The sequence below is a fragment of the Cloeon dipterum genome, chromosome 3 (genome assembly GCF_949628265.1).
Source record: "Cloeon dipterum chromosome 3, ieCloDipt1.1, whole genome shotgun sequence".
NCBI classification, from domain to species: domain Eukaryota; kingdom Metazoa; phylum Arthropoda; class Insecta; order Ephemeroptera; family Baetidae; genus Cloeon; species Cloeon dipterum.
In genome coordinates, this window is record NC_088788.1 from 6,841,453 (window position 1) to 6,855,829 (window position 14,377).

At 41.0% G+C, this 14,377-nt stretch overlaps 1 protein-coding gene across 1 annotated transcript; it reads left to right on the forward strand.

Moving 5' to 3' along the window:
- The first annotated feature begins 3,998 nt into the window (after positions 1-3,998).
- Positions 3,999-4,859, forward strand: LOC135941099 (uncharacterized). Its single transcript, XM_065486382.1, has one exon. It carries the CDS (start codon positions 3,999-4,001, stop codon positions 4,857-4,859), a length of 861 nt encoding a protein of 286 aa, XP_065342454.1.
- Positions 4,860-14,377: the final 9,518 nt, after the last annotated feature.

Below are 14,377 nucleotides of genomic sequence, written 5' to 3' on the forward strand. Positions count from 1 at the left end.
CGGACAGGGATAAAAAGAGCAAAAAAAAAGTGATAAAGTTACTCTGTTCAATTGCATAATAATAAATTTTCGAATTTAATTACGTATAGATAATCACCAATGATAAATAATATTAGTGTTAATATATTAAACTAGTACTTCAGGAACAGCGAAATAAATAAATAATAATATAAAATCTTTATTGCTGTCAAAATTTTATTCTTAAACTTAACCGCGCAGTCTATGAAAAAAGCAAAAATTATTATCCAATTTTCCAAAATACGAGATATTTATGATAAAATGAAGATTTAAATTTATTTAATTTAACCGCAATTAAATCAACTTTGTCATTGTGAAATATTTTACAAAGGAAAATCTAAACAAACATAATTACATAACACTACCGCATCCTGAAAGGCTGTTATAAATTATGTAAGCAAAAGAGCAGCTAGTTTACAAGAAAATAAATTATGCTGCGAGGTGGCGGGGCAGAGAAATAAAAAAACACACACACTCAGAAAACACGTTTCATTCGTCATTTTGAGGTATTAATTGGGCCGAGCCAATATTTCAGAATTCAAGTCGGTCATAAAAAGGTGGCATAGTGTGTCGAATAAATCTCGCGTCCGCGGCGAGGGGTTATTTACGAATTGGCCAACGCGCATTTTGCACGATTCGCTCTATTTTTATCCACAGGTGCCAAAATTAAAGAAAGCCAAGCATCATGACTCCTCCACCCGATTGCAAAACTCCCCCGAGCCTGCCTGCTGCTTTAATCCTCCGCTTTGTTCCTCATATTTGTCGGCCCCCGCGGCAGCAACAACCAACACTCGTCGGAATTGAGAAAGAGCTCTCTCTCTCTCTCTCTCTCTCTCTCTCTCTCTCTCTCTCTCTCTCTCTCTCTCTCTCTCTCTCGCTGCTTCTCCGCGTAAGCGCCGAATTAAATAATGCTCATGTAAACACATTTTACGCAGTTTAAAAATAACGAGACGCCCGCAAGGACGCGTGTTGCTCTTGTTAAATCAAATGCCGAAATCACAACAGCAGCAGTAGTTCATTCCTTCTCGGCCGCAATAATAATAATAATACACGCCGAGGAGATTCTCCCGACGAGGACGAAGCCGTTGGCTAATTAGTTTGTATTTTTGACCAGGGTTGCCGGTTTTGCAACGGATCTAAATTGCTCTGACTGCTCTTGAGAAGACGGAGAATGTGTTTTTTTCTTCATATTTAAATTTAATTTAATTTTAAAAAGGCTATTTTCATCTTTATCTTGAAAATTTGTTGTAAAAATAAGGACCTAAAATATAACTCCAAGAATGGGAAGTTGCAGAAAATTTTGGGAATTTTTTCTATCATTGGTTTTTAAATTAAAATTTAGCATCTTTCGCAATTATTTTTCACAAAAAAATTATACAAGTAGAACTGTACAGACTCAACCTTTGAGTCTCGAATTATTGGCCAAACATGTAATGAAATTTATCTGTTGTTCAAGGAATCTAGCGAAAATTTGTGCCAACAATTTGTGTCAAATGCTCAAAATTCAATCAAAAATAAAATAAAGTTCGGATTTAGCCAATTTTTTGTCGCTTTGTTTCGATTTCTTTCATCTCGATCGGTGTACAAGTGGTTAAATATAGGGAATTAAATCCTCATTTAAGCAAAATCGATACATATTAGCGTGAAAGTCTTTAAAAAACATAAAAATCCAATAACGGCTAATTTTCCTAGAAATTTACACTACATGCAACCAATTTTTTTCTTTTACTAAATTTTTAGAAAATAAAAAATGAAATTTTTAAATGAATACTTAAACTGTGCTTTCAAAATATACCCTTTTTATTTGGTTCATTGTGTTTACGAGACCCTCCAGTTTTATTTTATCTATTTCAACTGTTTAAATAAAATTAAAATACACACACAACAGTTTTCTGTCTTTGAGTAATACAGAAGGGGTGTGATTCCAAATTTGGTTGTCAGAGGTGAGCAATGTGCCAAATCGGAGGTGAGTCACGCTGAAATCAAAGTGGAATCAATCAAGAGGGTCTGCGTCCGGCACAAAGAGCTGCTTGTTTGCCAAAAAGAAACGCGATTCTTTCCCTCCGTCGGGGTAATTGACATTAATGGTTTACACGTGTCGAGCCGTCGAACACAGACACACGTTTTCTGATCATGTATTGAAAGATGTGTAATCCTACAAGAATTGACTATTTTTTTAACAGGAAAATAAACAAATAAAATTAAGTTTTCAATGTGATTTTGAACTTGATAAAAGTTATTTGCGATTCAATATCTGATTTGGTAAAAAAACAACTCATTTTGAACTTAAAAAATGTGTTTCAAATCTATACACACTTTTAGGGTTGCAACCAGAAGCCGAAATTACGAAATAAGTAGGGCAGGACCTTTTGTGTATAAATATATGGAAAAATAAACAGCGCGCTTCACATTGAGGAAGCTGTATTTAATTCTTCTGACAATTATGACAACCTCGCATGCCTTCATTGGCATCTAACAAGAATGTTTACTACGGCGAAGTCTCTTTCCTTCAATTTATTTACAATTTGATAAATTTGTTCTTCAGACCCAACAAAGAAGATTACTTATCTCGATAAAAAAGCAATAATTTTTTTCATAAATGGTTTTTATTATATTATCAGTGTCTGCAATATAAAAATCTATTGCTATTTTACGGTTTTTATTAAAACTGTTGTAAAAAAGTGTATGATCTATAAAATCATGCTACTAGAAAGATTCACAAAAATACAAGCTTATGAATAATGGAGAGGGAAAAGAAAGAATAAGTAAATGATTTCAATCATTTGTCCATTTCTCTTTTTACACAAGATATCAGATTAAAAAGCATCATTTGGTATGTTACAAATCAAAAGGGTTACGATTTTATATCAAAATTATTTCAATCAATAAGATACAGTATAAAGCTCCAATTGTCTCAAATTTCCACATTTTCTAGATCGACACAGACTGAAGTCAATGCATACAGTCCTATTTTAATAAAATGTGCAATAAAATTGGTTCGCACTGCGCAGGTCCAAGATGGCGTCAGAGTGTGGGAAACAAAAAGCTCTCTTTGGATTGCCGTACGAGTGTCAAGAGTTTGTTTTTACGATCCAAAAGACACAATTAGTTAAGAGTAATGCAAATTATGTGTCACAATATTGACCAAAACTTGGTTATTTTCGTGCCATACTCCACCGGACGCTATATCTGCGCGTCGCACGAATCTGGACCCCGCTGAATTAAAATATTGGAGACTCAAAATTCATATTTAAAAGGCTGGGATATTTTTAAATAAAACCCTCCAATCATGAAAAGCTAAATTTTCGGGTAAAAATTAAATAAAGTCCTTCTACTTAAACCATCACTAATACAGTTTGTAAACTTAGACAAAAAAATGTAGTAAAAATATTTCAAAAATAACAAAAAGAAATGTAGCTGAAAGCCCTACATATTTATGACTCTAATTGTAAGATTTGACACGAGATCTTGTTTTATTTATTTATTTATTTACGTTGCCGTCAAACTGTTCGCGCATGTTTATTTAGAGTGTTGCACGCGTCGAAAAAGCAAACGCCGCCGCGGCCGGGGCATCTACATCTAGCGCAGGTTGTCAGTCTTTTCTTTGTGTCGCTTTCTTTTATAGCGTATTGTTGATTTGATTGTTGTATTTGGTCTGTATTATTTCATTGTTGCCGTGTAAGAATTTCAAATTGTCATTGTTGTTTTCTGACTGTTAACGCGAATATTCAAATTGTATCATTCTTCAATTGGCAGTTCATTGTAACGGACGTTTATTAATTCGCGGACCCAAGAATTTGGGGTAAGTGCCATTAGTGATAAAATATTATTGTAATTGTAATTGATTGAATGTATTACAGTCCTGTTGGTGATTAAACAAGTCTGTGTTAAAAGAAGAATTATTATTTGGTCAACTCTTCCCTGCGACCAAATTTGGTGACCCCGCGTTGAACTTAGTGTGAAGAGGTTCCATCACGATCATGGCCCAAGCTGGATCCACGACTGCTTCGCAGCGTCGGTACAACGCCGATTTCCTATCCGTACCATTCACGCCGCTCTCGCTCGACATGTTCTTCGCCCTGCTGGAATCAGCGTTTGACATCGAAGGCATCACCGATGAGGCCGTGAAATATCACATTCTCGCCAGAGATGTTATGCTACACGAAATCGGAGACGCGGCGCGCGACCTCATCACCAGTAAGCCGACTGAAATGCCATATACGTCATTGAAGAATGTTCTGCTGCAGACTCTCAAGCCAAAAAGCTTCACAGCAAGCGTCGAGAAAATGCAAGCCTTGCAGATGGGGACTTTGCGTCCTTCTGAATTTTTGAACCGCCTGAGAAATTGTGCGAACGATGAATTGCGCACCAATCCAATCTTCATCGAAGAGCTCACGAAATGCTGGCGCAATGCTCTGCCCGCTGGATGGCACCCTGCCCTGATTCTCGCTTCGGATTTGACGAAAGCAGCAGAGGCAGCTGACGCCCTGTACGATGCTTATGGTGCTGCAATGCCTTCTCAAGCAGCAAGTGCACCTGCAACTGTATCTGTCGCTGCAGTGCAAAAGCCCAAATCTCTCGAAGCTCGAGTAGCCTTAATCGAGGAAAATATTGCCAAGCTTCTCAACCTCATGGAAAAGGACGAGCGTGGACGCCAACCCGACCGCGGTCGAAGCAGGTCTCTGAACGCACGACTCGTGCAGACCGACCTTTGTTTCTACCACGACAGGTTTGCTAAGAAAGCGCGCCGCTGCGTCAACGGCTGCCGCCACTTCCAGCAATTCATGAAGAGCCGCGCTGAAAATGACAAGTTGGAAAACGAAAAGGGCGCCCAGCAGTAGAGGCGGTGCTGAGCCCCCAAAAGTCTACCAAACGTCTCTTCATATATGACCCGCAAACAGACCGCACGTTTCTCATAGACACCGGCGCAGAAGTGAGTGTCCTTCCTGCAAAGCTGCTTCCAAAGAGATCCAAGACAACTGACCTAGTGCTCACTGCAGCAAACAGCAATAGCATTGACACATACGGATTTATAACCCTCAACCTTACATTTGGTTTCCGGAGAAGATTCGAACACGTCTTTGTAGTTGCTGACGTTGACCGCCCAATTTTAGGAGCTGATTTTTTGGCCAAGCACAAGATGGCCGTGCACTTGGACGAGGGGACTCTCGTCGATAAGATAACCAACCTTTCGGTTGAAGGTATCGCCGAGCCCTCAAATTCGCCCTGCTCTGTCAAAATGGTCGATTCGTCGAACGAATACTACAGCACGTTGAAGGACTTCCCTGAACTTTTCAAACCTGCTGATCTCAACCAACCTGTCAAACACAAAGCCATTCATCGAATTCCCACCACAGAAGGCTCTCCACACCATGAAAAATTCCGTCGCCTCGCCCCAGACAAGCTAAAAATCGCCCGTCAGCTCTTCGAGGAAATGGAGCAGCGAGGAGAAGTTCGGCGAGGGGAGAGTGACTGGGCCTCCGCGCTGCATCTCGTCCTGAAAAAGGATGGGACCTACAGACCCTGCGGTGATTATCGCCAGCTAAACGCACGCACCATTCCCAATCGTTACCCGACTCGTCACATATACGACTGCTCTTCAGCCCTTCACGGATGCCAGGTATTTTCAAAAGTGGACCTGAAAAAAGCTTATCTTCAGATTCCCGTGGCTGAAGAAGACATACACAAGACAGCAGTAACGACGCCGTTTGGCCTGTTCGTATTTCCGAAGATGCCATTCGGGCTAAGGAACGCTGGCGCCACCTTCCAAAATTTGATCGACAGCATTTTAGGCCAACTACCCTTTGTTTTCGTCTTCGTAGATGACCTACTCATCGCCTCAAGAACAAGGGAGGAGCATCACAGCCACCTGCGCGCCGTCATGGAAAAGCTCCAAGATAATGGCTTAACACTCAACGTCGAGAAATGCAGCTTTGGCGCCGAAGAATTGGAGTTTCTCGGCTACCAGGTAAGCAAGGATGGTCTTCGTCCGCTGCCTGATCGAGTAGCCGCGATTTCCGAGTTTCCCCTGCCCAAAACGACCGACCAACTGTCCCGATACCTTGGCCTGCTCAATTATTACCATAGGTTTATTCCACGAGTAGCCCACCTTCTATCTCCACTGCATGCGCTCTTAGCGGGCCCGAGGCTCCCCAAAAAGCGCCCACTAAATTGGACAAATGAGGCACAAGAAGCATTTGAGAAGACAAAGGAAGCCCTGGCAAAGGCGGCAGTGCTTGCTCATCCACTCGATGGTGCACCGCTTGCTCTTGTGACCGACGCGTCGGACTTTGCGATCGGCGCCGTCGTCCAGCAGCTCGTCGATGACCAGTGGCAACCGCTCAGCTTTTACAGCAGGAAATTGACTCCGGCTGAAAAGAACTACTCAACCTATGACCGCGAACTGCTCGCTATCTACAGTGGAGTAAAGAAATTTCGATATCTCCTTGAGGGCCGGCAGTTTAAGGTGTATACCGACCAGGAACCATTGACGTCCGCATTCAAGGTGAGAAAAGAAGATCGAACTCCACGTCAAATTCGTCACCTGCAGTATATCGCCGAATTTACAACTGACATCCAGTACGTTCCCGGACAAGCAAATGTGGTGGCGGACGCGCTGTCTCGAATTGAAGCCGTCGAAATCCTGGAATTGACGTCTGAAAACGTGGCCAAGGCGCAGCTGGATGACGAAGACATAAAAAAATACCGCTCGCCTTCCAGCTGTCTGAATCTTAAACCGTTTCCCGTGTCCGGCAGCAAGTATCAGCTATGGTGCGACACGACAACCTCAGAAGCGCGCCCTTTCCTTCCAAAGCAATTTCGCCGCCCTGCCTTTGACACCATTCACAATCTGGCTCACCCTGGCGCAAAGTCAACGTCAAAAATGGTGTCTGCAAAATACGTTTGGCCATCGATGCGAAAAGATTGTTACACTTGGGCTCGAGCATGTCTCGAGTGTCAGCGCTCGAAGGTAACCAGACACACGCAAGCTCCTCTTAAGCACTTCAAGACGCCAACTGAACGATATTCTGTGATACACATCGACCTTATTGGTCCACTTCCGATATCAGAAGAGTTTAGGTACTGCCTAACCATGGTGGACCGCTACACTCGATGGCCTGAAGTCGTTCCCCTGAAATCCATCACCGCCGAAGATGTCATCCGCGCCTTCAAAGACAACTGGATAGCCCGCTTCGGCACTCCAAAAGTTCTCGTGTGCGATCAAGGGAGACAATTTATTTCAAACCAGTTCAAGCAATTTGCAAGCAACGCAGGTATTCAAGTTAACCACACAAATGCGTACCACCCTCAGTGCAACGGAATGGTAGAAAGATTTCATCGCACTTTGAAATCAGCTCTGATGTGCCATAAGACACCCTGGTCGAAAGCTCTGTCAACCGTGCTACTTGGCCTACGCTCCGTCCTGAAAGATGACCTTGGTTGTTCCCCAGCCGAACTAGTTTACGGCGAACCACTACGCCTTCCAGGACAATTTTTCGTGCCGCCGCCATCGCTCTCTCTTTCACCCCCAGATTTTCTGACGAGTCTTCAAGCGCATACAGCGGAAATGTGCCCAACACCAGCTGCGCATCATAGCGGCCGAGCATTTTTCGTGCACCCCGAGCTAGCCAAGTCCAGCCATTGTTTCATCCGAACCGACGCCGTAAGACCAGCATTGACGCCGCCGTTCAGAGGCCCCTTCAAAGTCATCAAGCGTGGCGAAAAAACTTTCGAGTTAGAAGTTAAGGGTAAGCCAAAATCCATTTCGATTGACCGGCTGAAACCCGCCTTCATCTTGGCGCCGGAGCCACCCATTCTCATCGCTCCACCTCCGAAATTGATTCAATTTGCACCAAGTCCACATATCATTCCTCCACCTGAGCAAGAACCTGACGAACAAGAAGATCACGCACCCGAACCACCTCCCCAACCTGCACTTAGCGTCGAGCCAGCCGAGCAACCAAGAAATACAACTCGATACGGCCGCCGAGTAAAACAACCTGATAGATATGGATGTTCCTTTCAGGCCTCCAGCCTACGGAGGGGACTACTATAGCGTATTGTTGATTTGATTGTTGTATTTGGTCTGTATTATTTCATTGTTGCCGTGTAAGAATTTCAAATTGTCATTGTTGTTTTCTGACTGTTAACGCGAATATTCAAATTGTATCATTCTTCAATTGGCAGTTCATTGTAACGGACGTTTATTAATTCGCGGACCCAAGAATTTGGGGTAAGTGCCATTAGTGATAAAATATTATTGTAATTGTAATTGATTGAATGTATTACAGTCCTGTTGGTGATTAAACAAGTCTGTGTTAAAAGAAGAATTATTATTTGGTCAACTCTTCCCTGCGACCAAACTTTCTTTCTCTCTGGGCGCCGCTGAGTGAGCGATCGGCGTAAGAGCAGGGTGAAAACCGGGATTGCGTGCGCGGATGAGGACAACCCGAAATACGCATTTTCGATTTCAAGGATGAGAGTCTCGTCGTGGCCAATGTCCAAATATTTCGAAGTCGCGCCGCGCTGCGCCAGGCGTAAACTAATATGATACATTTCGTTATGTGTTTGTTTTCGTCTCTTTCCGGCCGGCCCGATTTACGGCCGCAATTTTGTAAATATTATGAAAATATGGAGACGCCGCTGGTGCCAAAAGCGGCGTGAATTCGGCGTTGCAGCATCTTTGTTGGGGTTTAAGTTGAGGGCCTCGCCCAGGAGAAACACGACTTCTTCTTAAATAATGTCGCCGCTTGTTCCAATTTACGACTTTCTCTCGCAACTGAGAAGTGAATTTTATGTTGAGTTATTTTCATCCTACATCAAAATTCCTTGTGTTTTATAAACCCAGGATTTCTTTAATGTCTGATTGTGAATTGATGTAGTTTTGTTTTTTGTTATTTCAAGGGGAATTATTTTAAACTCGACTTGAAAAATGTATTTATTATTCTGAGGCCTGTGAATATTATTATTTCTTAGCCTCAAATCATCCCAGGATCCAGTGGGGGCCAGATGGGCGATAAAATTATTCGCACTGCGCAGATCCAAGATGGCGTCTGAATGTGGGAAACAAAAAAGCTCTCTTTGGATTGCCGTACGAGTGTCAAGAGTTTGTTTTTACGATCCAAAAGACACAATTAGTACGAGTAATGCAAATTATGTGTCACAATATTGACGAAAACTTGTTTATTTTGCGCATTTTCACGTGACCGTTTTTTCGCGCCATACTCCACCGGACGCCATTTCTGCGCGTCGCACGAATCTGGCCCCCGCTGCCTGGATCATCAAATTAGAATATTGTGAGCAATTATAATCGTATTGTATACTCTTAATCCAACAGAACTGTGCTACGTACACTATTCATTTTCGGAATGAGTGAGAACATACTTCAAATATACAAATTTTAGTTTGAAGTTTTAAGCCAAAAATTATTTTAACAGTTAGAAAGTCCTAAAAATTAGGCTAAATATAAAAAGACAGTGTAATAGCAAATTTATAAATAATGTTTTCTTTAATTTTTTATTTAGTAATTAATTAGGAAAGGATGGGACTGTCTAGTATTTTTAGCTATTGTATTATTTCCTTCAAATTAAAAATAAAACACATGAAACATATTTAATCCACCCCTTCATTCAAGGGTTTAAAATAGATATGTTCCTAAATAGATATGTTTTTCGTAGATTACTTGAATTATATTCGTTGATTCTTACTCCATTAAAAAAGTACAAAATGATCCGAAAAAATTCTTTTAAGCTGCCATAAACAAATCAAATCAAAGCAATATTTTTTGCTTTAAAAAATTCAGCTCATTTGCCCTGACAAATGTACAAAATTAACAGCCCTTTAAAAATTATTTCCGTTCAGTCGTAAACTCATTGTGGCTCTTTTGCGGTGAGGCTCTTGAATTTTTAGAGCTCACGTTGGTCTAGAAATCCGTAAAAAGCGAATTTTAAGTTCGAATAAAGTGGCCGACGTAGCTGACCAGAAGAGCAGCGTCTAAATAAAGTGCTTAATAAAATCTAATTATACATGGTGGGCCAGATTAAGTCGGCGGCGGACAGAAATCGGACGTGGACGCGTGTGAAAAGCAGCTCGCTGTTCTGCTCTCGTGCAACAACAATAAAGCGTGTTTAGCAATTCATGCGTGAATCCGAGTCGCGCGCGCCCGAGAAGCAAGTGTGTATGGAGCAGTGTGCCAAGTTTTCGACCCAAACATAATTCTGCAGCTCGCGCGATAAATTTCTCGCTCTTTTGTCGAGCCGCCAGTGTAGGATAACAAAATCTCGCCGCTTTGACTCAATGCAGGTGAAATGACGTGTTAATTAATACACACACACTCTGCGGCAGAGCGTGCCAAAACGAGATAATATGACAGCACCTCTGCTCTTTTATGACTAATTAGCAGCTTGGCCCCGTTTATAATAAACACGCCGCGATGGATGCAATGGATAATGCAGTCAGAAGTGAAGAGAAAAGGGGTAAACGTAGAAAGACTTGAAGAAGGTAAAAAGGGAAGGAAGCAGATTCGTGCGATGCGCAGATATGGCGTCCGGTGGAGTATGGCGCGAAAAAACGGTCACGTGAAAATGCGCGAGAAGAACAAGTTTTGGTCAATATTGAGACATAATTTGCATTAGTTGTACTAATTGTGTGTTTTGGATCGTAAAAACAAACTCTTGACACTCGCCACGGCAATCCAAAGAGAGATTTTTGTTTCCCATTCAGACGCCATCTTGGACCTCCGCAGTGGGAACTATTTTATCGCACATCTGGAAGGAAGGGGAGGAGGTAAAGGAGTATAGGGTTTTAAGGAGCCAAGGGGAAAGAGGAGAAACCATTGAATGAATAGTAGGGAGAGGAGAAAGCAAAGGTAATGGGAATTGTTGGAAGAGGGGAGGCATGTAATGATTTAAGGGGTTAGAGGAGGGGAAAAGAAGGCAAAGAGTGACTAGGTGGAATAAAAGAAAAGTAGAGAAACGCCAGGAATCAGACGATTTGAAATTCAACATTGTTTAAAGCCATTAACAGATGGCGCCATCGTGAAATTCTAGTTTTCTTTTAATTTCAAGCTCAATAAACTGCTAAAAAAAGTTTTCATGGAAATGCGGGAAATGCAGTAAACCAAAATCAGCTTAGCCAACCGTCCGGTAGAAACAAAATATTACAGCTTTTTTAATCATTTGCTGTTATTTCTACAACGATTCGTTGAACCATCTTTTGTTTTTGTTTGTCACCCTGTGAAAATGAAATTTCTGACGCTAAGAAAGCACAGCAGCAGGATTGAACCTGAAATCTCAGTGCAAGAAGTAAAATCATAAATGATCGGTGATGCCTCCTGTTGACAGCTCCAAACACTATATAGTATTGGCGATTTTAATGAAAAATTGAAGGGGTACAGAGAATGAAGGGAAGAAAAAATGGTACAAAAGGTGAAGTAAGAGAGGAGAGGCACTCCAGTAAAAGCAGACAAAAAATGAAAGCAAATAAGAAAGGAGGGAGCTAAACACAAGCCGAGGGGAAACGATAAAAAACGAGCGTTAACTCTTCCAGCGAGTTGTGGAATTGGCTTTTAATGAGTCGTTTTAAAACCGGTTAAGCCGCGTCTCTCGAAGCGTGTATCTTTTTTTTTAAATAAACACGCGCGATTTGATGTTTCATTCCGCGTTTCACTACTTGTAGCAGAGCCTGTGCGGAGCAGTCTCGTGTGTTCTTCCTCCAGAAATAGCGTGTTTGCCACCTTGGCAACAACTGACATTGATGGATGAAGAACACTGCGCTGAATTTTGTCTGCCATTCTCTTTCGCTCACAATACACGCATGCTGATTTGAAATTCCAACTACACACACATCACTCACATCGCCAATTAGATTGCAATTTTTTCTCCAAAAATAAAAATAAATGTGATTTAATTTAGAGCATAAATCTTATATAATCAGACAAATAAGGATTAAAAATTGAAAATATTCAGCCACAGGTTAGCGTAATGAGTTCAAGTTGTATGCGGATAGCCACTTTTTATACATTTCCGACAACAAACGGAAATGCAGACACATATTGAATCATAGAATGAAATTCTAGAATAGAGGATTGAGCTGTTTCAAACTAAATGTAGCGTAGCGATCAAATAGATGAGTTCTCTACTAATTATAGTCCTAGTATTTGCTTCTTAAACGGGGCCAATGGCTATTTATACATTTTGATCGCCGATAAATCTAATTAAAATAATTCTTTCAAGCACTATAACCACAAAAAAGCAACCGTGATGTAAAAAATGCAATTTAAGATAAATATTAATTCCTCCTGATATTTCTAAATAATCTTTGTAAAGATTTTCGTCAGCTCTACAATGACAGAGGGCGATTACCCTACTGAAATCGCTAAAATCATTATGATCTCAACTGGGGGATATTTCTGCAAGTGTTTTTAAAAGATTTCTCAAAATCCCGACACTTTTTGAGATTATTTGAGTTGCATATCATGCTGAAAATGACATGAGGATTTTAATTTTAGGAACACGTTTAGTTATAAATAGTCTCCAATCATTTATCAGGCGTGCCTCTAGATTCTTCTAAAAAATACTGCGTTGCTGCGTTCAATTCTGATTGTGAGTCTGAAATCTCTTGAATTTTACGACGCGTGATGCAAAATTATGCTGCGCCGCTGAACGAGAAAACGCTGGAAGTTGCATAAGCAGCCAGGAGCTCTGGCTCTCCAAACAGCCAGAGAGATGGCGTGCACATTTCCATTATTCTTCCTCCACAGAAATATAACCTAAAAATGTAGTATGCTCCTTTCTTCGTCCGCAAACGAGAATGTGTCACTTGTCGCAATCACATCAACAGCCGGAGGAGCAGCAGCAGCAGCGAGTGTCGCGGCGGCCAATTACTGTGGCGGCCGTTTAGCACCTGAATGGCTCCAATCAAAATAGAAACACGCACGGTTCATCGGCCACTTTTGTATTTTCTCCGTGGCTCGCATCCCATCGCGCTTCGTATTTTTATCTCGCGCGCCGCCACGGCCGCAAATTTGGTCCATCGACTCGGCTGCTCCATTTAATACATTGTGACGCGACCCACTGTTCCGCTCCATTTGCCGCTGCAGCCAACACTCGAAATTCAACCTATCAAATTCCGACTGATTGAATTCTATTCGATGTTTCTCAACAGATTATAATGGAGCGATTTAAATATTTCGATAGAAAATAATATTTTTTGGGAATACTTCACCAACAGCTCATTTATATACAAAAAAAATCAAGAGATTTAATCTGGGTTTTAAGGGGTGCTCATATTCCACCCTTAAATTACCATATTTTCCCCCAAAGAAAGTAAAAAAATTGTACAAAATTTTCTACAATTTTTTCTTTTTAAATTTAAATATATTAATATTCCTCTCAGTAGAAAATAAAATTAAAGAATTTACTTTGAGCACAAAAAGGGTTTTGTGGTGTGTCAAGCTTTGGCGGCAGCAAATAACGCGGGCGGAGTGCACACACGTAAATATTTAGATGGGGGCGTGCAGTTCATCAATGGCGCTATTTATGTTATCTTACGCTAGGCCGCCGGCGAACACAAGGAAATCTGCCTTGCATACACACACGTTTATGCATCTTGAAAGCAGACACACGCGTAAACATAATGCCGCAGACCCGAGATGCGAGAGAGGCACACGCATCTCGCATCTGTTCCCAGCGGAGTAGAAACCGGAGACGCGACGAGATGCCCCTTGTGATGGTTATGGCAAAAAGATAGACTAATAGCGTCATTTCTTTAAATGGCGGAAGGGAATAAAAAGTAAAATATAAAAATAAAAAAATTAAATGTGTAAAAATTTGACGGTTTTTCGAGGCAGCCCAGTTTTTTCTGCTATAAATTCATAAATTCAGCAATTTTGCTGAAAGTGTTTACTATTTGTCCAAATGCTAGAATATTTGTCATTTTTAAAGAGATGACAGCCAAATTTTTATTCATTTATTTGATTAAAACCACGGTATAAATCTACTTCAAGCCGATTTTTTTAATTATATAATATGTTTTGAGTTCAATTTAATTTAAAACACTTGCAAGGTGTGTTCGAGCTCTGGTTCAAGGACGAACAATAAAAAGAGCTCCAAGCTAAATTTGCTAAAAAGCCTTCTCGAACTTTATATTTCTTTTAGTCTGTGCGCAGCATCGCCAAACACGATGGCAATTTATCTTTGAGAGAGCCCCTCGGCTGAAAATTAAGATGAATGCGCGATGTGTTTGGGTCTCGTGTCTTGAATAAGTAAATTACTTTGTGCTGCTTTTGTAACTAACTGTTATTTGCTTCAACAATCATGAACTATTTGTTAACAAAATTTGCAGGTGAACCAAAAATAAA